The sequence below is a fragment of the Triticum aestivum genome, chromosome 2D (assembly GCF_018294505.1).
Source record: "Triticum aestivum cultivar Chinese Spring chromosome 2D, IWGSC CS RefSeq v2.1, whole genome shotgun sequence".
NCBI lineage: Eukaryota > Viridiplantae > Streptophyta > Magnoliopsida > Poales > Poaceae > Triticum > Triticum aestivum.
The window spans coordinates 159495236-159520447 of NC_057799.1; the positions used below are offsets into that span (position 1 = coordinate 159495236).

At 46.0% G+C, this 25212-nt stretch overlaps 2 protein-coding genes across 4 annotated transcripts; both read left to right on the forward strand.

Moving 5' to 3' along the window:
* The first annotated feature begins 9114 nt into the window (after positions 1-9114).
* On the forward strand, positions 9115-17758 carry LOC123052340 (organic cation/carnitine transporter 7). The gene is made up of 5 exons (XM_044475479.1): positions 9115-9580; positions 15218-15455; positions 15816-16347; positions 16727-16929; positions 17472-17758. Exons 1-5 carry the CDS (start codon positions 9294-9296, stop codon positions 17679-17681), a joined length of 1470 nt encoding a protein of 489 aa, XP_044331414.1. The 5' UTR covers positions 9115-9293; the 3' UTR covers positions 17682-17758.
* Positions 17759-19253: 1495 nt separating this feature from the next.
* LOC123052341 (uncharacterized protein DDB_G0286299) lies at positions 19254-23952 on the forward strand. Of its 3 annotated transcripts, none has more exons than XM_044475482.1 (6): positions 19254-19486; positions 21845-22551; positions 22679-22747; positions 23058-23158; positions 23265-23333; positions 23427-23952. In XM_044475482.1, exons 2-6 carry the CDS (start codon positions 21846-21848, stop codon positions 23820-23822), a joined length of 1341 nt encoding a protein of 446 aa, XP_044331417.1. In that variant the 5' UTR covers positions 19254-19486; position 21845; the 3' UTR covers positions 23823-23952. The 3 variants fall into 3 exon arrangements, with proteins under 3 accessions (XP_044331417.1, XP_044331416.1, XP_044331418.1); XM_044475481.1 differs by having other exon boundaries at positions 19275-19486; positions 21829-22551; XM_044475483.1 differs by having other exon boundaries at positions 19275-19486; positions 21829-22551; positions 23464-23952.
* The last annotated feature ends 1260 nt before the right edge of the window (positions 23953-25212 follow it).

Here is a 25212-nt window from a genome sequence, read left to right on the forward strand (position 1 = left end):
CAAGAAGCAAAGTTGTGTGTCTCTCTCGTCCACCGAAGCGGAGTATGTGGCCGCCGATAGTTGTTGTGCACAACTTCTATGGATGAGGCAAACTTTAAAGTATTATGGTGTCATTTGTGACAAAGTGCCTCTTTGGTGTGACAATGAAAGTGCCATCAAGATTTCTCTCAACCCGGTGCAACACTTCAAGATGAAGCACATTGAGATTCGGTATCACTTCATCCAGGATCACATTCGGCGAGGGGAGATCGAGTTCAACTATGTCAACACTCATGATAACCTTGCAGATATCTTCACGAAGCCCTTGGATGAAGCAAGATTTCGTGAGTTAAGGCATGAGCTAAATATCATTGATTCGAGCAATGTGGCTTGAACGCTTGCACACCCCACCATACTCAACTTGTTATCTTGTTTAGGTGTAGGCATGGACATAGGGGGAGTGTTGTTCTCACAATGAACTCTCCCTCCCCCCATTATGCATAAATTGATCAACTATTTCACATTAGCCATTTTTGATGGTGCTTGTGCTTCAAAGACGAGTTTTGGTCATGGGCCCAAGGATAATTCTTCGCGGTGCCATACCAATGGACTCAAACATAGGTGGCTTCGGCCACTGCCCTCTCTTTGGAGAGGTTGTGTCGCTTGTTTGGTCCTTGTGGTCCTTTGTCTTTCTTTCTTTGAGCCGTGCTTGTGTTTGAGTTGCCTCGTGTGTGTGTTCTTGGTGTGTCCGTTTGTTTGAAGGTTGTATTGCAAGGCTGTTTTTCTCTTTTGCGAAACGTGCATCTTCTTGGGTCTGCGGTACTACCGTGGGACGCCACTGTACTACTGCAGGAGCTGCGCACAGTACTACCGCACCCAGCATGGCAGTAATTTTTTACTGCCGCTGGACGAGCGGTACTACCGCCAAGTGAGCAGTACTTCCGCCCGAGAGGTACTACCGCGGTGACCCGCGGTACTACCGCGCAGACGCGAGCGCGTGGGGGTTAAGGGCGGGCAGGGGGAGTTCCAACTCCCCCATACCCATTCAACTCTTTTTCTCCATGAAGTCTCTCTCTCTCTCTCCTGCCCAAGAATGGCGCCGGAGGACCTCGCCGGATCTTCGTCACCGGCCGCTCTCCTCGCATTCCGACCGGTGGGATCGATCCCCACCTCACCCTCTTGCCATGGAACAAGGTTTCTCCCCAAATCCCTCTCTCTTTGCCTCGTTGTCTTGTCTTTAGGTTTTGGGGAGATGCATGTTGTTCTTGTGATTTTAGGCCAAATCTTTGCAAGAGTAGGGTGTAGGAGAGTAGCCATGGGTAGAGAGGCTATTTGGTATGTTGCTCCTTGGTAGATTTGATCAACCGTAGTACCGCTCCGTTGTCGCGGACGTGCTCAGATCCGCTGTTGTCTCGGATCCGACCCCGTGCGGTACTACCGCACCTCCCGTGCGGTACTACCGCTCGTACGGTACTACCTCCCCTCAGGAGCGGTACTACCGCGCGAGGTGCGGAAGTAAAATTTTACTTCCGCTCCAGGCGCGGTACTACCGTGGCTGGAGCAGCAGTACAATTTTAGTTCCGCACATACATGCGGTACTACTGTTGATGTCAAATCTTCCATGTGGCAATTACCCAATGCTATTTCTACTTGTTTCACTTGTTTTGTTGTGGTATTTGCATTGATCCTTCTTGCTTCTCTTGCGTGTTCTTGTGTTGTGTGTCATAGGTGGTGGCTCCGGTTCCAATGTCCGCCGTTCGAATCCAAGCCGTGACACGGGCTCCAAGCGTCTGCGCAACCAAGATGAAGCTCCAGAGGGCTCCAATGCCCCCCAACGCAGAACCAAGACCACCGCCACCAAGAACAAGGAGCCCTCAATGGGCATGGATGAGATACCTCTTGCTGAGTTTGTCACTCGAAGGCGAATCAACCCCTATGTGAATCCTCGTGCCAACTTCAGAGGGAATGATCTGTTCTGGACCAAGCAGCAGAATCTCATCTATCTGGATGTGATCAAGGCCAAGCAGAACATCTACGTGGACGTGCACTGGATTGACATGAATCATATGAGGCAGGAGAAGCACCGTGACTACTTTGGTGAGGCTTTGGACCTAGTGGAGCAGTTTGGCATTGAGGATGTGATCTCTTTCCACCTGGATTTTGATTCTGAGATTGTGGCCCAGTTCTTTGCTTCGGTCCACTTCCATACTAATGAAGAACGGACCATGACCTGGATGACCAATGGACAACAGCTGACTGCTAAGTGGAAGGACTTCATGGCCTTGCTACAGGTGCCTGATGAGGGGCTCAACACGCCCGTTGGTGTTCGCCCTCATGCCAACCCCGAGTCTGCTAACAAGAACAAGCTCCATCAGTACTATGTTGAGAAGAAGCTTCCCAGTGGCAAGAAGACGTGGGTGCTGAACTCATTCCTTGACCTCATGCACCGGATCTTCCGCAACTCCCTCTTTCCACGCATTGGTGACAAGGACAAGGTGCATGCCTATCTTGTGGATATGATGCTCATTTGTGAGGAGGCGCGTCGCGCTCAGACTCAACCACTTGACGTCTCACACATCATGTGGTGCGAGCTCCGGTTTGCGGTGTTCAACCGTAAGGTACCCATCTATGGACCTTACCTGTTTCTCTTGATCACGAGGACTTGGGAGAAGCTCTATCCCGATGAGGAGTTTGTTGCCCCTAACTGGATCCGTCACGACCCCATCAAGCTCTGCATCAAGCCTAAGTGGGCTAACACCACTACCAGCGCAGAGGCTGCCGCTGCTCAGATGGATGTGGATGAGGATGGGTTTGAGGAGGAGGAGGAGGTGGATGAGGACAGCTCTGCCGGCTACTCGCCTTTGTCTTTTGAGCCCTCTTGGGCTAAGAAGCTGAAGAACAAGATGAATGCTCTGTTCTGCATGCAGGCCAAGGGCCAGTACAGGACCCATGTTGCTTCGAAGGAGAGTCGCCACCGCGACAAGAGGATCTTGAGAACGTTTGGCGAGGACATATCCAGTGGGTCCGAGAAGCACATCACTCCAGAGGCAGAATGGATGGCGAAGCAGGGGTGTCAGTGGACTGAGTCTGAGGAGGAGCCCATCCCCACTGCCGAGTCTGACGAGGAGCGTGACGAGTGGTCTCTTCAGCTTGGGCTACCACTTGTGTCGTAGGTGTCCTCTCTGCCTTTTTGGTGTTTCGATGCCAAAGGGGGAGAGAGTGTAGGATTTGCGAGCAAGTCGTGTGTCGTGTTTGCTTTCGTTCTGTTGGACTCCGTTTGCTTTGGTTTGGCTTGTCGTGAGTTATTTCCTCTTTCATATGGTGTAACACATATGCACTCCAGATTATCTTATTGTCGTTATTGCTTAGTAGCCTGTGAGCGTATGCTATCTTGTGCCAGTGCTTTATGCTCCTGTTAGTATCTTGCCTCCATGTTTAGCTTCAGTTATTCTATTGCAAGACATGCCTCGTCTATAAAACATAGGGGGAGTGTTGATCCTAGTATGTGTGCCGTGCAGTCCAAAGCACTTATCTAAAGTGCACGCATCTAGGGGGAGACCGTCTATATTTTATAGATGTGGGGTTTGCCTATGTTCTATTTTTATCCCTATGTGCAAATCCCGTATTGTCATCAATCCACCAAAAAGGGGGAGATTGTAAGGGCATATTTGTCCCTTAGTTGTTTTGGTGATTGATGACAATGCATTTGCGGACTAATCGTGTGCATTGAGCATTTCAGACATATCATGACTTGGCACAAGACGATTTGGTGCCCCTCGAAGATTATTGAAGACGGCGTTTCTCTACGTTTCTTTTCGGTGGATTTGAGTCGTAGGAAAGCTGTCCTATTAAGAGGGGGTCCGCGTTGGAAAGGTTTGGGTGAAATCAACACGTACACGTTTGTGTCCTTTTTGCACCTCCTTTCCTTTGGCTCTTTGGGGCATCCTCCGTTTCTCCATGTCTCTGCAAAATGAAGGACTCCTAGTGTTGCTTAACTGGGGCATGCGGTAGTACTGCTCTTCGGAGCGGTAGTACCGCAGGCTCTTGCGGTAGTACCGTGGCCTCAGGCGCGGTAGTATCGCAGGTGCTCACGGTAGTACCGCTCCGTGGGAGCGGTAGTACTGTGGCCTCAGGCCAGGCTCAGCCAGGCGCAGCAGCATGAGCAGAAGTAGGGGCAGATGTAATTTTTTACATCCGCGCCCTACACAGTAGTACCGCTCAAGGCTTGCGGTACTACCGTGTCGGATTTTTGCGTAGATCCCAACTCAGCGGAAGTTGCCACGGATGTATTTTTATATGTCCGTGCCTTCCCAAATCTGGACTATCCCTGCCTTGCGGTAGTACTACAAGGGGGAGCGGTAGTACCGCGCCAGCGGTTCTACCGCCCTCTGCTTCATCGCATCAGGGTTTCTTTGGATACTGCTGCATGGGCGGTAGTACTGCAGTGCCTTGCGGTAGTACCGTGGGCCCTGGCGGTAGTACCGTGTCTCCGGTGCGGTAGTACCGTGCGTCGCAGGCTGAGTTGGTGGATAACGGTTGGATTTGTTCTCTTACTATAAAAGGGGAGTCTTCTTCTCCGAGTTGACTACCTCTTCCACCCCCAAGCTCCATTGTTGCTCTAAGCTCCATTTTCGCCCGATCTCTCTCCCTAGCCAATCAAACTTGTTGATTTTCTAGGGATTGGTTGAGAAGGCCACGATCTACACTTCCACCAAGAGAAATTTGATTCCCCCCACTAATCCCTTGCAGATCTTGTTACTCTTGGGTGTTTGAGCACCCTAGACGGTTGAGGTCACCGCGGAGCCATATTCCATTGTGGTGAAGCTTCGTGGTGTCGTTAGGAGTCTCCAATTAAGTTGTGGAGATTACCCCAACCTTGTTTGTAAAGGTCCGGTCGCCGCCTCCAAGGGCACCAATAGTGGAATCACGGCATCTCGCATTGTGTGAGGGCGTGAGGAGAATAGGGTGGCCCTAGTGGCTTCTTGGGGAGCATTGTGCCTCCACACTGCTCCAACGGAGACGTACTTCCCCTCAAAAGAAAGGAACTTCGGTAACACATCCTCGTCTTCACCGGCTCCACTCTTGGTTATCTCGTACCTTTACTTGTGCAAGCTTATATTGTGCTGTATCCTTTGCTTGCTTGTGTGCTTGTTGTTGTTGCATCATATAGGTTGCTCACCTAGTTGCATATCTAGACAACCTACTTTGATGCAAAGTTTAAATTGATAAAGAAAAGCTAAAAATTATTAGTTGCCTATTCACCCCCTCTAGTCAACTATATCGATCCTTTCAATGTCGACTAGAGGGGAGTAAATAGGAGACTACATTTTTAACGTTCCTAGTTAGTTTAAGGATTGTAGAATTCTAAGTTCTCTAAGATGCAACTAACTGAATCAACAAGACAAAACACTCATAACAAGACAAAACAAGATAATCAAGCTAGCTAGTAACACACCAAGCAAGTAATAAAGCTTGGGAACAAAATAACCGCATGCATGGGGACGCGGTGATGTATCCTAAAGTAAGTCCTTGAGGGAACTTCAATCTTTGTTGGAGAAGTGTGGGTACTAAGTTCCCCAACGATACCGAGTGTCTCGCCTTCTTCTCCTTGAGCCTCGACAACCAAAGCTTGGGATCAACTACTAAAAGGTAGGGCTTGAGGTGGCATCTGATCTCCACAAACTTTTCCAGAGATTTTGCACAACATGAAGCTTCTGAGTGACTCCAATAGTCTAGGAGTCCCCACAACTCCAAGATTAACAAAATCGACGAAGCACTGATAGGGGGTGGGGTGGTGATTCGGCTAGGTAGAATCATGGATATATGACTCCTCTGTCTTTCCCACATAAAGATTAAACTTTGGTGGTTTGGGAGGAGTATTCGAGCTCTCAAAGTCAACAATAGCGGTTAGAGCTCAAATACAAATGGCCATGTGTTGTCGGGAAGAAGGGGTGGTTTATATAAGCCCCCACAATCCATTAGTTACCTTCACTCTATGATGTACCTGGACACTTCGGATTTAGTCTGGAGTATTGGAATTCCGCAACCGGGTTCAATTCCAAACCATGCAAAAGAGCAGTTCTATTGTTCTCGTGCTCAACTTAGAGATCTGGGATTTTGGATACTCGGATTTTTGGGGTTGAGACAGACTGAAATAGAGACTATAAAGAGAGCAAGATCTCTAGTTCAGGGCTTTGCTCGGATCTTTCGGGGCAATCCGAATTCCCTAGAGAAGCAACACTAGCATATTAGGTTACCTTGTCGTGAAACTCTCAAGGCTTTTCTTTAAAGGGTAGAATACAAAAGTGGCGCCTAAGACATGATTCATGATACAAAATGAAATACAACCCTTGAGGATTTGTATTTTGTGAGAAGTCATTGAAAACTATGTTTGAAATAAAACTTAATGCATTTCTGGAGCATGTAAGAGCATCTACAACCAGAAGGGGCAAATCTGACCCTCTATATGTCTACGTACAGGAGCCGCTCACCCCTCATTTGTCCGTGTCTGCCGTGGTCCCCCTCATATCCAAACCCCCAAATTCATACAGAAGCATGCAACATAGATTAACACACGAACTTCGATTTCTAGCACATAGCTCATACATAGTCCGGACATTGCATAGGGGAGTTCATACATACCATGAGACTACCAAAATGATGGCATGTTCTATTGCTTCTTCATGATTAAAGACTATATAGATAGGGGAAGTTCGTCACCTATGGCTTTCCCTTGCCCTCGTTGTCACGGAAGTAGAGGTCGAAGACGCAATAGGGTTCGATGTTGATATGCTTGACGCCGGAGCTGGATGTGTCAAAAGCGGCACCAGGCATCTCATCCTCTTTTGCGGGGAGGTTGCGAGGGCATGGACGAACCCGACTTGCTGCTTCGGTAGGATCAGGGCATGTGAATCCTCCCCGGCCTTCTTTTCCACGTCACACTGCGACTTTGCGGCACGATGCGCCTTCTCCTTGTCACGACGGGCACGCCGTGCCTCGACCACGACACACATCCACACCTTTTACATATGGGGCATCTATGGCCTTGAGCATTGCTACCATTGGCATTAGACTCCGAGGCCAACGTTGCCGGGACAAGGACCCAATGTCGTGGATACGTTGAGTTGGGGTGCTGGAACCTTCTGTCGGGGACCCGCTTAGCCGCACTCACCGGCTGCGGTGGCAAAGTGGACATCCGGTGCGAGCTTCCGTTGGACGCACCGCTACCACTGTCTCCCGATCGGAGTGGCGGTGAAGGCGCCCGACTAGTGGATCTACGGCGGTCTGGTATCTTCCATGGAGCAGCGGGTCGTGACTAGGAGGGCTCTCTCCTCATCGTCTGAGTAGGTGGAGAACTCCCAGTCGATGGATTTGGACCGACTGGACTTAGACCCGCTGCTAGCCATGCATGAGATGATCGGAGAGAATGGGAAGGGGCAGAGTAGACTGAAAGCAGAGTGGAGTGAGATACATGACTAGGGTTTGGTTCGAGAGGGAGATAGGGACGGGATTTTGTAGGTTTGAGATGGGCCGGTCCAATGTGGCGGGCGCGCCCTGGCTTGTCCGGGCCGCCCCATATCCGCCCCACATATAGATTGAATATGAGGGGTTCCAGACAACCGAGACATATCAGTTGGTTTTGACGGGTCCAATTAGATGGCGTTTTTGGATCAGAGCTGTGTCGGGGTTGTCCGGCCGGATGTTCAGGGGGAAGCGGGGGCCCGATTGTAGATGCTCTTAATGTGATTAGTTTTCCAGCTTTGCCATTATTCTATTTTGATGTGTTTATGCGAAAGTGCTTTTCTGATCCCAAGTTGACGTGCACCCGAATGAACAGTAAAATTCAAAAAATAGTAAAAATTCTAAATTATTTTGTGATATAGAGTACATTGATGAATGTTTATCCGCGTGCAAAAATTCTTGATGATGGCGTTTATGGAGGCCTGGGCAAAAATAAAATCGATGGTCCAAAATGCTTACAAAATTGGTCTTTTTGGAGCATCAATTTTATTGTTTTTGCTCAGACCACCATGGACCATGAATGTATTAATCACGAAATTGTGCCGTATGTGAGATATGCATCAATGTTCATCACAAAAATTGTGCCGCATGTCAGATATTTTTTTTTGAGAATTTTTTCATTCATATCACGAATCAGTATAAAGTAGTTGACCCTTACAAGCACAAACGCAAACACAAAGGACCATAAACACCTAGAGTACCCTAAGACAACCATAACACAAGAAAATCTCCGAAGCCCTGTGTCATCATCCCTGAATCTTGAGAGAAGACCCCTGCAGCAGAAGGATCTGCAACCAGTCGCAAGCAGGTCATCATCTTCGACCACGGTACAATTGCCGCCACGCTGCTTTCTCTTTTCTTGACACCAACGCTGAGAGGGCATGGACATCAATCCAACACACCTGCAACAGCCGTCGCCATCTTTGGTTTTGAGTACCGCGAAAAGTGTCCCTTCCGGAGGGAAGAGAACTCGAGTCATCCGACCGGTCCAGCACCGCGGCTGGGCCATCCGCCCGGACAAAGCAGGATCTCTCACCAGCATCAGCACAGAGGAAGGAGAAGAATAGCAGCAGCAAATAATACCAACAACAAGAAGAAGGGTCTTCGTCTCCTTGAATCCATCGCCCATCTGAGGACCCAAACGGCCAGTACCGATGGACCTCCAGCCACAAAAGCCCGCGACCTCGACGAGACCCGGGGATCCCCAACTCCGCTGGCTCCTAGACGAAGGCAAAAGCTTCGCCTGACCGCGAACGGAGCCCGGAGAAACTTATTCCGACGCGACACCACCGCAACAGCCTCGGCAGCGTCTCCCTCAACCCTAACCCTACCACACACCCACCTAGCGAACAGACCCGAGGTTCCCCCTCCCTCCCACCGCCTGAGCGGCCGACGGAGAGAGAGGGAACCCGAGGCGTCACCGGCGGCGCGCAAGGGCCTCGTCGCCTCTTGATCGCCTCGTGTGATCTGATTCTACTTTTCCGGAGAGAACAGTTCCCGCATGTCAGATATTCATCAATGTTTATCAAAAGGGGAATTCAGATTTTTTTTAAATGTTTTTACTAATTTTTTAGACTTCACTGTTCACATCCGGAGTTTCCGTTTCCGTGGCCATTCTCTTGGCAGCCGTTCATCAAGTAGTCAACGCCCTTCCCATCGCCACACAGTGATAGGCTGACAGCACTGGGCGCCCTTCACCTACGACTTTTCCCCCACCGGCGCGGCGGCGCTTGCGCCGAAGTCTCCCGCCAGTCTACGGCCGCGCGCCGCCCTGCCGGTTTCTTTGGAAGGGAATGGCGGGAGGCGAGGCTAGGGGCGGGGAGTGCGGCTACTACACGACGGACGACGCGCTGTCCCAGGTGGGCTTCGGGAGGTTCCAGGCGCTGGTGCTGGCCTACGCCGGCGTGGGCTGGACCGCGGAGGCCATGGAGATCATGATGCTGTCCTTCGTCGGCCCGTCCGTGAAGGACGAGTGGGGAATCTCCGGCCAGCAGGAGGGGCTCATCACCAGCGTCGTCTTCGCCGGGATGATCATCGGGGGCTGCCTCGGGGGCGTCATCTCGGACTCATATGGCAGAAGGTCGGGCGCGCTTTGGCTCTTGTCTCTTGATAAGTAATTGTAGTATCTGCCCTCTTCTAAATTCTAATTGAATGGTCCAAGCCAACAAACCTGGATCTTGCAAATCTTTCAAGGCCATAATGTGCCTGTGGGTTGTGGCTAAATTACATTCTCCCTCCGTTCACAAATATAAGGTGTTTTGGATATTTCTGTTAGACTTATAATATAAGTCATGTAAACCCCTTTGTATTTATCCCGTTGTATAAGGGGTTTCCTGCATATGTACCACACCTGTACATGTATATATATCGGCCTATGGCCTCATGGGAATACAAGTTGCTTATTCTTAACATGGTATTAGAGCTAGGTCAATTTTTTGCACGCTGCAACTCGTGCTATTGATCCGTCCCGATCGCGTCCGGCTCGTCTTCCTCCCGCTCGAAGCCGCCGTCGCCGTGGCTGCTCCCGTTCGAAGTCAGCCGCCGCCCTCCCGTTCCCGCAGCTGCTGACGCCGCCGAAGCTCCCTCCCGCCGAAGCTCCCTCCCGCTCTCCCGCCGAAGCTCCCTCCCGCCGACGCTCCCTCCCGCTCGCAGTCGGCCGTCGCCCTCCCCGTGCTCGGCCACCGCGGGACTTCGTGCTCTCCCTCGCGCGCCCCCGCACCGTGCTCTCTCTGCCCAGATCTGCCAGGAGCCTCTCACGCCAGGCGCCGTCGTTCGCCCCTCCCGCCCGGACTCGTGGTCACGCATCCACTTCCGGCGGCCGCCGTTCGCGGTGGTCTCCCGTGGTCTTCCGCCTGCCGTCTGATTACGGGTCTCTCCTAAAAAAAATTGTCTGCTGCATCGGGTTATGTCTCTGTCCCTCGCTGTCCGGTGATCTTCGATGGTACTAACTACACCGAGTTCGCTGGCTTCATGCGCATTCACATGCGTGGCATCCGTCTCTGGGGTGTTCTTTCTGGCGAGGTCTGCTGTCCGCCACGTACGGTTCCTCCGGTGGCCCCTACTCCGCCGACTCCACTGGTTCTTCCTACGGATGCTAATCAGGCCGCCAAGGATGCGGCTAAGCTTGCTGATGAGGCTGCTGATCGTGCCTATGATGAGAGGGCTTTGGCTTATGAGGAGGCTCTTCAGACGTATCATGGTGCTTTGTCTGTTTACACTCAGTGGCTTGATGATGATGCTCGTGCTGCAGCTGTTCTCACTGCTAGTGTTCTGCCTCAGTTTGCTTCTGAGTTTCTGGGTCTTCCTACTGTCTTCCAGATGTGGACCTGCCTTCGTCAGCGCTATGAGCCCTCTGGTGATGCCTTATATCTTTCTGTGGTTCGTCAGGAGCATGCTCTTCAGCAGGGTGACTCTACTGTTGATGACTTTTATGCACAGAGTTCTGCTATCTGGCGCCAGCTTGATTCTCTCCGCAGTGCTGGTTGTCGTACTTGCCCCTGCTGCCAGGCTGTCCAGGCCGATTTGGAGTTTCATCGCGTCTACGAGTTCCTGTCTCGGCTCCGTAAGGAGTTTGAGCCCCGGCGTGCTCAGTTGTTTGCTCGTGGCCGTATTTCTCTCATGGAGGCGCTTTCAGAGATTCGTGCTGAGGAGACTCGCCTACGTGGTGCTGGTTTGCTGGAGGTTCCCTCTGTGCTCGCTACTCGGGTTTCTTCCACTCCACCTGCTGCACAGCCCCATTCTCGCTCGAGTGCTCCGCCGCTCTTGCCCACTCCTTCTGGAGGCTCAGGTCGGCCCCGTTCACATTGTGACTACTGCAACAATGATGGTCATATTGAGTCCCAGTGCTACACAAAGCGGAAACACCTGCGCAAGGCGCGATCATCCTCCTCCGGGACTTCGTCATCTCCCTCGCCAGCTTCAGCCATTGCTTTGACTGAGCAGGATATTCTGAGACTTAAGCGTCTGCTCGCGGCTTCAGGTTCTTCCTCGACGGGTACTGCTGGTTCTGTGACTGATGCTTCCCGCACTGAGCACCCGCCCTCTACACAGTCAGGTACATCCCCATGGGTTCTGGATTCTGGAGCTTCTTTTCATATGTCTTCTCATTCTTCCGCTTTGTCTTCTCTTCGCTCGCTGGATTCTCCTGTTCATGTCTTCACTGCTGATGGTACTCCACTTTCTGTTGCTAGTAGAGGCCATCTTTCCACTCCTTATTCTGTTCCTGATGTTGCTCATGTTCCTCGACTTACCATGAATCTGTTTTCTGCCGGTCAACTTACTGATTCTGGTTGTCGTGTCATCCTTGATGTTGACTCTTGTTCTGTCCAGGATCGTCGCACGCACACTCTGGTTGGGGCTGGCCCTCGCCGCCGTGATTCTCAGGGTCTTTGGGAGTTGGACTGGCTTCATGTTCCTTCCGCTGCCACCACCATCGCCAGTCCCTCCGCTGTTGTCGCCTCTGTTACTGGTTCCTTCAAGCAGTGGCATCATCGACTTGGTCATCTGTGTGGTTCTCGGTTATCGTCTTTAGTTCGTCGAGGTCTTCTGGGGTCTGTCTCAGGAGATGTCTCTTTAGAGTGTCAGGGTTGTCGTCTTGGCAAGCAGATTCAGTTACCATATTCCCATAGTGAGTCAGTGTCTAAGCGTCCTTTCGATTTAGTCCATTCTGATGTATGGGGTCCGGCTCCTTTCGCTTCGAAAGGTGGTCATAAATACTATATTATTTTCATCGATGATTTTTCTCGTTACACATGGCTTTATTTCATGACTTCACGTAGTGAGGTGTTGTCTATTTATAAGCGTTTTGCTGCCATGGTTCATACTCAGTTCTCTTCACCCATTCGTGTTTTTCGTGCTGACTCCGCTGGTGAGTATATCTCTAAGATGTTGCGTGGTGTCCTTGCTGAGCAGGGTACTCTTGCCCAGTTCTCTTGTCCTGGTGCTCATGCTCAGAATGGCGTGTCTGAGCGCAAGCATCGTCACCTTCTTGAGACGGCTCGTGCCATGATGATCGCCGCCTCTCTTCCGCCTCATTTTTGGGCCGAGGCTATCTCCACTTCCGTCTATCTCATCAACCTTCAGCCATCTGCTGCTTTGCAGGGTGGTGTTCCTTTTGAGCGTCTGTTTGATCGTTCTCCCGATTATTCGATGCTTCGCTTGTTTGGTTGTGTTTGCTATGTTCTTCTTGCCCCTCGCGAACGCACCAAACTGACCGCTCAGTCTGTTGAGTGTGTCTTCTTAGGCTACAGTGATGAGCATAAGGGCTATCGTTGTTGGGATCCTGTCGGTCGTCGGATGCGTATCTCTCGAGACGTGACTTTTGATGAGTCTCGTCCTTTTTACCCACGCCCATCTTCCTCGTTTTTTTCAGTGGAGGATATCTCTTTCCTCACTTTTCCTGACTCCCCTATCACTCCCGTCGCGCCTGTGCCTATTCGTTCCACTCCCTCTGCTTCTCCACCCCTCGTCGATTCGCCGCCACCATCTTCCCCGGTCTCCTCACCTAGCATGTCACTGGATTCTACACCTTCATCTCCGGTGGCTTCTTCGTCGCCACCCCCTGATTCTACCTTGGTGATTCCTCCTTCTCTTGTTCCATCTCTTCCTCAGCATTACACTCGTCGTTCACGACCTGTGGATGCTTCCTTGGATGAGTCGTCCTCTTCCTCTCAGCCTACTTATGGCTTGCGTTCTCGTCCTCGTCCGCCTATTGATCGCTTTGGATTTCCCACCGCTGGTGCTGCTGTTCTTGAGCCGACTTCTTACCGTCAGGCTGTTGTTCATCCTGAATGGCAGTTTGCGATGGCAGAGGAGATTGCTGCTCTTGAACGCACTGGTACCTGGGATCTTGTTTCTCTTCCTCCCGGAGTCCGTCCCATCACTTGTAAGTGGGTCTACAAGGTTAAGACTCGCTCCGATGGTTCTCTTGAGCGTCACAAAGCTCGTCTCGTGGCTCGTGGTTTTCAGCAGGAGCATGGTCGTGATTATGACGAGACTTTTGCTCCTGTGGCCCATATGACCACTATTCGTACACTTCTTGCCGTTGCCTCTGCACGCCACTGGTCTATATCTCAGCTTGATGTTAAGAATGCCTTTCTTAATGGTGAGCTGCGTGAGGAGGTGTACATGCAGCCACCACCTGGGTATTCTGTTCCTGATGGCATGGTGTGTCGTCTTCGTCGCTCTCTCTATGGCCTTAAGCAAGCCCCTCGCGCCTGGTTTGAGCGTTTTGCTTCTGTGGTCACTACTGCTGGTTTTTCAGCAAGTGCTCATGATCCCGCATTGTTTATTCACCTTTCTCCTCGTGGCCGGACTCTTCTTCTTCTCTATGTTGATGATATGGTCATCACTGGGGATGACCCCGAGTATATTGCCTTTGTAAAGGCTCGTCTTAGTGAGCAGTTTCTTATGTCTGATCTTGGACCTCTTCGCTACTTTCTTGGGATTGAAGTCTCTTCTACCTCTGATGGCTTTTTTATATCCCAGGAAAAGTATATCCAGGATCTTCTTGCTCGTGCTGCTCTTTCCGACGAGCGCACTGTTGAGACTCCTATGGAGCTCAATGTTCACCTCCGTGCTACTGATGGTGATCCTCTCCCTGACCCGACGCGTTATCGTCATCTCGTTGGCAGTCTAGTCTATCTAGCTGTCACTCGTCCGGACATCTCTTATCCGGTTCATATTCTGAGTCAGTTTGTCTCTGCTCCCACATCGGTTCATTATAGTCATCTCCTTCGTGTTCTCCGATATCTTCGGGGCACGATCTCTCACCGTCTCTTCTTTCCTAGCTCCAGTTCTTTACAGCTTCAGGCCTATGCGGATGCTACGTGGGCTAGTGATCCTTCTGATCGCCGTTCGCTTTCTGCTTACTGTGTTTTTCTTGGCGGTTCTCTCATTGCCTGGAAGACGAAGAAACAGATTGCAGTTTCCCGTTCGAGTGCTGAGGCTGAGTTGCGAGCTATGGCTCTTTTGACGGCAGAGGTGACTTGGTTACGGTGGTTACTTCAGGATTTTGGTGTTTCTGTCACTACCCCGACTATGCTCTTATCTGACAGTACAGGTGCTATTAGCATTGCGCGCGATCCTGTGAAGCATGAGCTCACCAAGCATATTGGTGTTGATGCTTTCTATGTGCGCGCTGCTGTGCAGGATCAGGTCGTTGCTCTTCAGTATGTGCCTTCCGAGTTACAGTTGGCGGATTTCCTGACGAAGGCCCAGACTAGAGCGCAACATGGCTTTTATCTCTCCAAACTCAGTGTTGTTCCTCCACCATGATTTTGAGGGGGGTGTTAGAGTTATAATATAAGTCATGTAAACCCCTTTGTATTTATCCCGTTGTATAAGGGGTTTCCTGCATATGTACCACACCTGTACATGTATATATATCGGCCTATGGCCTCATGGGAATACAAGTTGCTTATTCCTAACAATTTCAATATACAGATTGAAATGAGTGAACAAACAAAAAAATAATATCTGTAAATGCACTGGTAACTAAGTACAGGACTGAACATACTGCATAAATTATTTTTCATTTTAGCTAACAGAATGAGTGAACAAACAAGAAGTGTAGCTAAGTACAAATGATACTGAAGTTCATCTTGAATTATTGAGGGAAAAAAGGAACTGAAGATTCATGTTGCACTTCATAATGTCTGTATTTGGTTCCCCAAAACAAATTTAACAGATTGTTTTATTTTATTCTTTTCATTGTCAGGATTGGTTTTCTATTCACCGCGGTTGTCACTGGCATATTTGGTTTTCTCAGTGCTTTGTCACCTAACTACATGTGCCTATTAACCCTCCGCTTTATTGTCGGTATGGGATTGGGTGCTGGTCATGTTCTTGGTACTTGGTTCCTAGAGTTTGTTCCGGCTGCAAACAGGGGTACTTGGGTGGTTGTCTTCCATTGTACTTGGACTTTTGGAACAATCCTTCAGGCTCTTATTGCATGGGTATTTTCTTTTAATTTCCCTGCCCTTTAGAGCCCAATTATCAGTTTGCACTGTCAATTTACAATTTCACATATTATTAGTGTTATTCTAGGTTTTCTTCTTTTAATATTAAAAGCAGGAAAGTATCCTAGACAATAACTATTTGACAGTAAGAACGCGACTTGTTTAATAGTAATCCTAGTCTCCTGGATCTTAACAGTAATGTTTAATGTGCCATATAATACACTTCAGAATGTTTTCCATGTCTTTGTTCTGTTAGTAAAAAGTTATTTCCCATCATTAAGAATCAGCACTTTAACCAGAGGAGACATAAATATGGTTGGAAATTGGAACTACTCATGACATCTATGCTTATTGCAGGCTATCATGCCAGTACTTGGATGGAGGTGGTTGATAGCGTTGTCTTCAACACCATGTTTCATTCTGCTTATTTTCTACAGTATAACACCTGAATCACCACGGTACCTCTGCTCAAGAGGTAGAACAGCTGATGCTCAATTTATTTTGGAGAGAGTAGCAATAATGAACAACATGGCTCTGCCCCCTGGCATCTTAATAGTTGGCCCACAAATAAGGTCTGATGATGTTGTTGATGTGGAGACAATAGTACCGCTGATTCTTTCACAAGATAGTGCTGCAACTGACGTTTGCATGAGCTCCTCTATATCCAGATCTATTAATGCATTCCGTACACTTGTGTCACGAAGCCTGATTAGATCTACACTTCTTCTTTGGTTTGTCTACTTTGCATTTTGTTTTGCTTACTATGGTATAGTATTGCTAACATCGGAACTAAGCAATGGTGCAAGGAGATGTGGACCTGTTGGAATGCATTTGTGGCAGCAAAATGATGCCAGACTCTACAGAGATGTCCTGGTGACAAGTATTGCGGGTAAGTGCATAAAAAGCTTCTGACAAATAGCTAATTATTATCTTCAATCTTGTATTCATTTTTTATCTATCTGTTTCTACCATTGATTCACCGAGTTTGGTTAACAAATGTGATCATAGACCTTGCTGTCACAGCTCATTTGCATGCACAGACAAGTGTATACAATTAGATATCAAAGAGTGATCTAAAAAATGGTAGATATTCGAGGGGGTGGGAGATAGAGTATTGCTCTTGATTTGGAAATGTCTTCGTCCTATACCTGTTTAATCTCTGAATGTTTGGATTAAAGCTGGTTTCAGGATTACTGGAACAATACCATTTCGCAAATCAATAAGATTTGTTAATTAAATAGCTAAAGCTTTGGTTTATTCCATGACAGAATTTCCTGGTCTGATTTTGGCGGCTCTATTGGTTGACAAAGTTGGTCGCAAACTGTCAATGGGAGCGTTTGCTTTTCTGTGCCTTGTTTCCATCGCACCACTTGCGGCACCTCTAGAAGAAGGTTTAGCAACCGTCCTTCTATTCAGTGCCCGGACTTGTATCACGGGGAGTTATGCTGTTCTCTATATTTACGGCCCTGAGGTTAGTACATATATCTGTAGTATCATTGTATATGATGATATGTTAACTTATGCGATCACCAACTGATAATCCATGCTTGAAAATTGAAATTGCAATGTCACTGTCTACGAGAAAACAAGGGACATAATTTAGCTAGTAGCCAAGTACAAGTTTCTCAATGCCATTACTTTTTAAGATATAATGACACGATAGTTGCAACCAATTTTCATGTTCTCCACGACTTTCCATTGTATCTTTATTTGTTAAATCTTCTCCCATATTAATTATATTTGGACTATGTGATACAGTACCAAGAAGGATAAAGAACTCTGGTAATGAGAACAACTCCACATCCATCTCAACATAAAAGGCTGCAATGTAGTGACGCATCTTCATAACATTAGAAATAGGTCAATAGTACTTCACTTTAAGTGTTCATGAATCATGATGTGTTCTGGCGCTAATCTGACACAGTTAGCACTCGCTACTCAGAAATACATAGAAATGTGCAATGTAGAACACAACCGGCAAACACTTATTCCTTGCATATTACTCTTGTCCAGATCTACCCTTCATCATGTCGAAACACTGGAGTGGGAGTCGCGACTTCTCTCGGCCGGATAGGTGGCATGATTGCCCCACTCATAGCTGTAGGATTGTTAGAGAGCTGTCATCAGAAAGAAGCTGTGTTTGTCTTCGATCTTGTACTCTTTTTTGCAGCAGTTGCCTGTGCCCTCTTCCCTCTAGAGACCAAGGGCTGCCAGATTCAGTAAGATCTCAGGCTCCGCAATTCCCTTGGACGGACAGTTGTATACCCATCAGATTAAATTATAGCTACCATACAACTACATTTGCCAGGAAGCACCATCAGATTTTCTTTCATGTTTTCGAAAGAAATATTCTAAATACATGTACTGCAAAACTTAAAATTACTTTAAAATTTTAAACATCACGAATTTGAAAAATGTTAACGCGGTGTAAAAATTTTGTAGAGTAGTTTAAAAGAAATTGTTGATAGCGTTACAACAAATGTTTGTGGTATTTAGAAAAATGTTCACACGTTTAAAAAAAAATGTACATGACATTAAAAAAAGAAGTTTATACAACGTAAAAGAATGATTGTGTATTTTTTCAAGAAAAAGGTTCCATGTCATTAAAAAAATGTACGTTACATTTAATAAAATGTTCACACATTTCAAAAATATCCGTGTCATTTTCCAAAAGTGTTTGTGACATTTTACAAAAATGTTCGCATAGTTAAAAAGAAGTTACATATCATTCAAACCAATGTTTCCACATGTATTTGCAAAATGTTTTATTCATATTAAAAGAAGATCAAAATTATGTATGTATTTAAAAAAATGTTAATCATGTGTTTGAAAAATGTTCAACATGTATAAAAAATGTTTTACACGTATACAAAAAATGTACATTGTGTATGAAAAGGTATACGTATTGTAAAAAAATTATCATGTATTTACAAAATGGTAAACATGTCTAGAAAAGGTTCCTGATGTATATGATAAAATGTACAACGTGTATGAAAAAAAGAAATAGAGAAAGAAAGAAGAGAAGCGAAGAAACCGTTGAAAACCGAAGAAAGAAAGAAACAACCCCCCCCCCCCCCCCCCCCCCCCCCCACCAATGGTAAAATAGAAAAGAAAAACAAGAGAGGAAAAAAAAGGAAAAGAAATGTAAGCCAGAGGCGCTGCAGTATTTGACTGGCTCATTTACAAATGGCAAGAGGCAAGACTAATATCTGGCTGACATTCCCCACAACAAAATGCCATGTCTTTTTAGAGCAGTTCATGTATAAATTCATTTTTAGAAAATAATTGAGAATATATGTATCAGAAATTGCCATGGCCAGTTCATTTTTAGAACAATTTATAGAATAGTTCATGTACTATAAAATTGCCATGGCCAGTTAATGTATAAATTGGCACGGTCAATTCATATATAAATTGCCATAGCCCGTCATTTCATGTATAAAATTCCATGCATTTCCAGGATATAATCGGAATACTTGCCATTTGAACTAGGTGGCATGCAAAAAATAAATAAATCAGAAAACATGACAAAATTGACATTGTGATCCCATGGCAGTTTCTACATGAATTTTTCCACTTCAAAAGTGCACTCATGTTTATACACAACATCACCCTGGAAACGGCAGACAGATAACATTTCTGTTAATTTTAGATTTTGGTTGCCATGTTTGGCTATTGGAGCCTCCAAACCTTTTCTGTCAGAGTGTCGGTGTTTAATAAAGTCCGGTGGAGTTCCGCTGAAAAAAAAACAGACACAAAATTTTCTAAATCTAAAAAAAAAACGCAGAAAACGTCCTGAAAAACCAGACGCAAAGCGCACGCCATCTTCCAAAATCTCCGAAACGCAAAAGGCAATGCGATCGACCCATCCCGTAGCCAACCCTAGCCGCGGGCGGTCCCAGCCATAGCCACCGCGGCCCCCGACCTCCGCTTCCCCGAGTCGCGAACCACCGGTCGGCTTCGACCACCGCTCTGCCGCCGCCCCATCAAGCATCCAGGCACGCTGCGCAACCGAGGGTTGTATTTGGGTGAGTAGCTGCTGCCTTTCGCCGGCCTGTTTTCCGGTACGATGTTGTTAGCCTGACGCCTGGGTTGTTGGGTTTTGAGCACTTCCGCACCGAATTTCTTGTGGTGGATTACGTTTGGCAGCAATCCCCCTTGGGATGAATTCGTCTGACACATCAAAATGTCGAGAAGTTGATGCGTGACAAACCAAATGCTGTAGTGCCCGTCAAAAAAAAATGCTGTAGTATACAGTATTGGTCCTCCAGACTGATCATATTGGGAATTTACTACGTTGGGCACCCATAATTTGCAGACCAATTTTAGCAGCCAGTGCAGTCACATAACCTGAATATTCTGGGGAAACCACCCAATCCAGCTAACCAGACAAATATTACTAACTGAACTAATTACTCAGCAATCAACTGTTTTTTAAGGCTTTCCTGAACTCCTGTCAAGCTCTCAGCTATTGTGACCCAGAGTCCCTGAGTATTATGTTTGGTTAATCACCAAAAGCAGCCTTGCTAATTTTTGGTTATGACCAAAATGTTGGCTTTTGCTTGGATGACTGCCGAAATTTTGGCATGTGCGTGCTCCATAGCCAACTCTAGTCCATTTTTCTTGCCAACATTAGCCAAAAAATGGGCAACCAAAACTTTAGCCAAAATATTGGTACTAAATGTTTGGTGCGGTTGGCTTGAGCTCAAATCGAACATATACTACCCAAGGTACTACCGTCTCTCCCCTAGCAAATCCAACTCATTAGCAACTTAGTATATGAGATTAGATATTGCCGTTGTCTCCTTGTTGTAAATGCTAATGTTACTTGTAGCAGTTGTAACTTCTAACCATCCCATTCTCTTCACTAGGACAGGATTCCAATTTTTATTTATCCACATCACTACGTTGTTAAATTTGGCGCAGTGGCAGTCTATCAAGCCTGCAGTAGCAGTCAAGTTAAAAAAATTGAAGAGTTGGAATCAGAAAGAGTAGTGTGGTAAAGTTTAAGATAGGGAGAGTTTTGTTCACCTAAGCCCATTCTAAGTGGCTGCAGCTGTGCTGCCTGCATCTTGTTTGGATCAATCGATGAATAATCAAAGCTCTTGGTAAGCCTCGTAGCCTCTTCGACCTCTGGGATGAGAACATGCTGGCTGTTACACTAGGGCGAGTTCCCTATCCTTTGTTATTGGACTCATCTGCCCAAGCACATAACTCTGTACTTCAGCACTATTTTGCTTCCTTCTTTACTTGATTCCCCAACTTGGAGCCTGAAATGCCTGTGCACCTCATCCTCGACTGCCCCGATCACGAAAAGTGACTGGTCCGATATGGTCTGAGCAGCCAGACCCCTCTGCTGCAGCCTGGTGGGAATTTGTCTTGAACTCGCTTGACTGGCTTCATATTCAAAATGTTGCGTTTGTTTGCTGGCATATTTGGAAGGAGAGGTGCAGGCGTATCTTTGACCAGACCACCTGCTCTGAAGCTCAGCTAGTCGAGAAGATCAAGCATGATTATCCTTGCTGCGTGGCTTAGCTTTATTTGGGATGGAACTGTGCATGGCGATGAACCCTTGGTTTGCGAGTAATCTTCTTTGATCCTTTTTTTCTCTCACCTGGGGCTCCAGGTGCTTATTTGTTCTCTGTCACAACTATTATTGTCCTCTGAAATGAATCAGCAGTACCCCTGCCTTCTTAAAAAATCCCCCAACCTGGACTAGTCCACTTCGTTTGAGGAAGAAGAATTTGAGGGAGTACAATGCCGAATCTATTTTCATTGAAAGTAGAAGAGGCAGCACCTAGTTATTCCTTTTGGAATCCATTTGAGATACTCATCACTTGTTTCACAGGCATCTAAAACCCTGACAAATCAACTGAACTTTGTAAGTGAAGTGTGAGGCCGGATGGATGTAATAATTTTTTAACTTTGAGTCTTCACTAGAAGGTATCCCCAGGGCCTTATTGTATAATCTAAAGGCTTAGGATGTAGTTGCCATCCTTGTAAAATCTGGGATAAAATCTAAAGTTGTACTTCCGATTTTCCTCTACCTTTAACATTTGAAATTCCAACTATTATGTATTAAGAGTAACAAATGAGAAAATTCTAGCATTTGTAAGAAATCAAGTTATTGGATTTTTCACTTTTTCGCGGTGTGCTTGAAATTTTATTCATAAGTTGTCCGTGAAGTACATCTAGCATAAATAAAATCTATATGTTGTGACTTTTATTAGTTTCAGTGCATGGTGATTGCACCCTAGCCTTTGGTGCATTATATACATTCTGGAGGTGTTAATAGTGTTGTGTAATGATAAATGGAGAACAATTTAATTCTGCATGTTATTGAACTGTTGAATTGCTGTTTAATTGATAGATGCTGCTGAGTGCAGGATGGACACCAAACGTGGGAGGAGCCGTAGTCCAGTGGAAATCAAGGATGGCCACTCTAAGGGGAGTGAGAATGGAAGGAAAGACAACTCAGCTCTACAGAATGACTCTAGCCATGCCAGACCAGGCAGAGTTCATGAATTTGTTAGGCATTCTGATAGGCATTCCTATGGAGCACCTCGTGAATCCAGGAGGCATGATGATTATAGGAGGTATCATAATAAGCGAGCTGATGATAATGACAGGAGCCATTCTAGAACTTCTCGGTCAGATCGGGAATCAAGGGCTGACACTTACTATTATCCTTCAAAGCGAGATGACACATCTGATAGATCACATGGTGATTGGAGAAATGTTGACAGCAAGTATGGCGGCAAATCTGTCAAGGGAGAGCAGAGGACTAAGAATCAGGAAAAACATGGGCCCCCACGTGAATACCCTAGACATGGTGGCACAGAGTATGACAAAGATGCTGATTTAAGAAAGGAAACCAACTCTACCAGAAGGCATCCAGAAGAAAAGGAAAGTAAAAACAAGGAGAAGTTCAAGCAGGAGGATGCTCTAAAGAAGAGAAGCGGCAAGGAAATTGAGAAAAGCAGCTGTGCAGCAGAACCTGAGCTAGAAACTAGGGAGAAGAGAAGAAGCTTATTCAGTTCTGTTGGTCCAGGTGTTGAAAATGCACAGCACATGGAAATGGATACCTCAGGAGGTTGGTTAATATATATTTTTGTTTTCCTTTGTTATTAATTCTGAACACACCGCTGCATTATTCTATTATTAAGATGAGATTATGGACTTCTTGACCTTAAACAAAATTTTGGTTAATTCTGCATCAGGAAATAAAGACGAAACCATGAATGATCTGAATGCTGCAAAAGTTGCAGCAATGAAAGCTGCTGAATCAGGTGAGTTGCCTCAGTTTGTTGTCAATATTTTTTTCTTCCATCGTTGCATTATCTCAAGGATTTATGTCCTCATTAGCTGCTTTAGTTTCTTCTGTGTTTTTTTCTAAAATTTGATGGAGGCACCTATTAAAGATGCGGCTTTGTGCGATGGGTATAGTATATTTGTTGGACTGAACTTCTCCCTGATAGCACAAGAATTTTTGTTCCATGATGGTCCAATTGTATGACTACGATGTTAATCTCTTCCATGACAGATCAGAGCTATGCAATGTTTTGCATGATTGACCCCTCCTTACATGCTCAATTGCAGTGAAGAAGAACATTCTAGGATTTGGGGTTGGAACCGGGCGGTTATCCACCGACCAGAAGAAAAAGCTGCTTTGGGGCAATAAAAAGAGTAACCCTACAGAGGTATATCACGGATAGCATATATTTGTTATTTTGCCTCTTTCCTTCCATTATTCCTGCATTACCATACTTTGGCTTCATATTTTTTACCTTCATTCTAATGCCTCAGACAAGCACTCACTGGGATTCGAATCTGTTTTCTGATCGGGAGCGCCAAGAGAAATTCAACAAACTCATGGTAATTCCTTGAAGATGTATTTTATAATACAATTCTGACCTGAATTCAGCTGAGCAACAACAATTACTCTGCAATGCACTAACACTTTCTTAGAGCCTGAGGGTGCCTTGGTGGCTATGGCCTATTGTAGGGTGTGAAGAGCAATGCCTCTGCCTCGGTTCAAGAGAACAAGGCTGTCAACAAGGGGGAAGGTCCGGCGGAAGTCAAGAAACAGGAGGAGCTCGACACCGATCTGGAGAAACTCTACGTAGCAGGCCTGCGCCGGAGGGATGGCCGAACTGTTGGCCTCGGCCTGTAGGGAGCTCTGGATGTGAGTGTGGCAGCAACCAAGATCTGAAGTGCCTGTTATGTGGTATACAGTTCATTGGCTCTTTTATCCTTGCATGTGGAAATTTGATTGTCAGTTTTGCATCAAAAGCTGTAGAATTGGGTTATTGTGATCATCTTGTGGCTCATGAACATCTATTATGTCTGATTCACACTGTATAGTGCGATGGCATAGCTTGTCACCCAGAAGGACTTCTGCACTTAGATTTCTGCTTTGCTTGCCCTTTGACCATAAACAAGACAGCGGGTACTTCGATTGCGCAGGGCAACAATATTCTGTTATATTTTTTTCTTTGTTGGATCCCAAAGCTACACATTTTTTCTTATTCGCTTAATTAAGAGATGATCTTGAGTGCTTAAAAAATTGCTACCTCTGCATAAGAAAAAAAATGCACATCAACATGCAAACATGCATAAGGATTTTCATTCTATTATGATATTTATATTATATAATAAATAATCAAACACCATAAATCATATTATTTTCAGTTGTTAATTATCGTATTATTACTCCAAATATTTATGTTCCATGCAACCAATTCTCAGTTAAATATATTGAAAACATTACCGTGCAACCAATTCTCAGTTAACTATATTGAAAACATTACCATAGCAACGTGCGGGGTATAATCTACTCCCTCTGTAAACTAATGTTAGACGAATCAAACTGCAAAAATGCCTGTCTTATATTAGTGTACAGAGCCATGGTTGTATGTTGTGGTGTGACTTTTTTCATGCATGTTGAATGATAAGGTGGCATTTTTGCATATTGAGAGAAATAGATTAGTGGGGGTTAACTATTTAGATATAGAAGATTAATTTCCTCCATTGCCCACTTTTTAAAAAATCTTGAAAACTTTGAATTTGAACTAAAGAATTTTATTATTCAATATTCAGTTGGAGTGAATTCACAATCATTCAGAAAAAATTACAATTCACAAAAGATATACATATTTCCGAATTAAAATCTGAACACCATATGATTTTATAAGCATGTAATCATCAATTGCTGGACCTAAAACAAAACATATGACACTTTTATCATCACTCCAAGAGAACGCACACAGCTAAGAAAATGACGTTTTCGCTACTACCGTAAACGACTGCCCCGGGCAAATTCTTTTTCACAATACCTACATGTAAGTCGATTAAATTTGCAATTTGGTTAAGTTGATTTTGTGAGAGGACGAAACGGTTGGACAAAGAGAGCAGGATTAAGAAGAAAGAAGGACGACTGTTGAATCTTAATCTAATGATCCAAAAAAATCAACTTCATCCAAAATAATTTTTCAAGCGACTTTAAGCCGGTCCGTTTTGAAAGGAAGGAAAGCTACAAAAGTCACCTTCTCAGCAAGCTCATATCAGCACGGGTGAACGGTAAAATCAATTTTTTTTTTGAAAACGAATTCACAAAACCTGTTTTTTTGTGTGGAAAACATTGACAAATGTTCTAAGAGCTTGAAAACTTTCATCATGAAATCACATTTGTGGAAGATGTTACAAAAAAATCAGTGCTCTAAAATGTTTTTGCAAGTAGCATTTTCAGAGTATC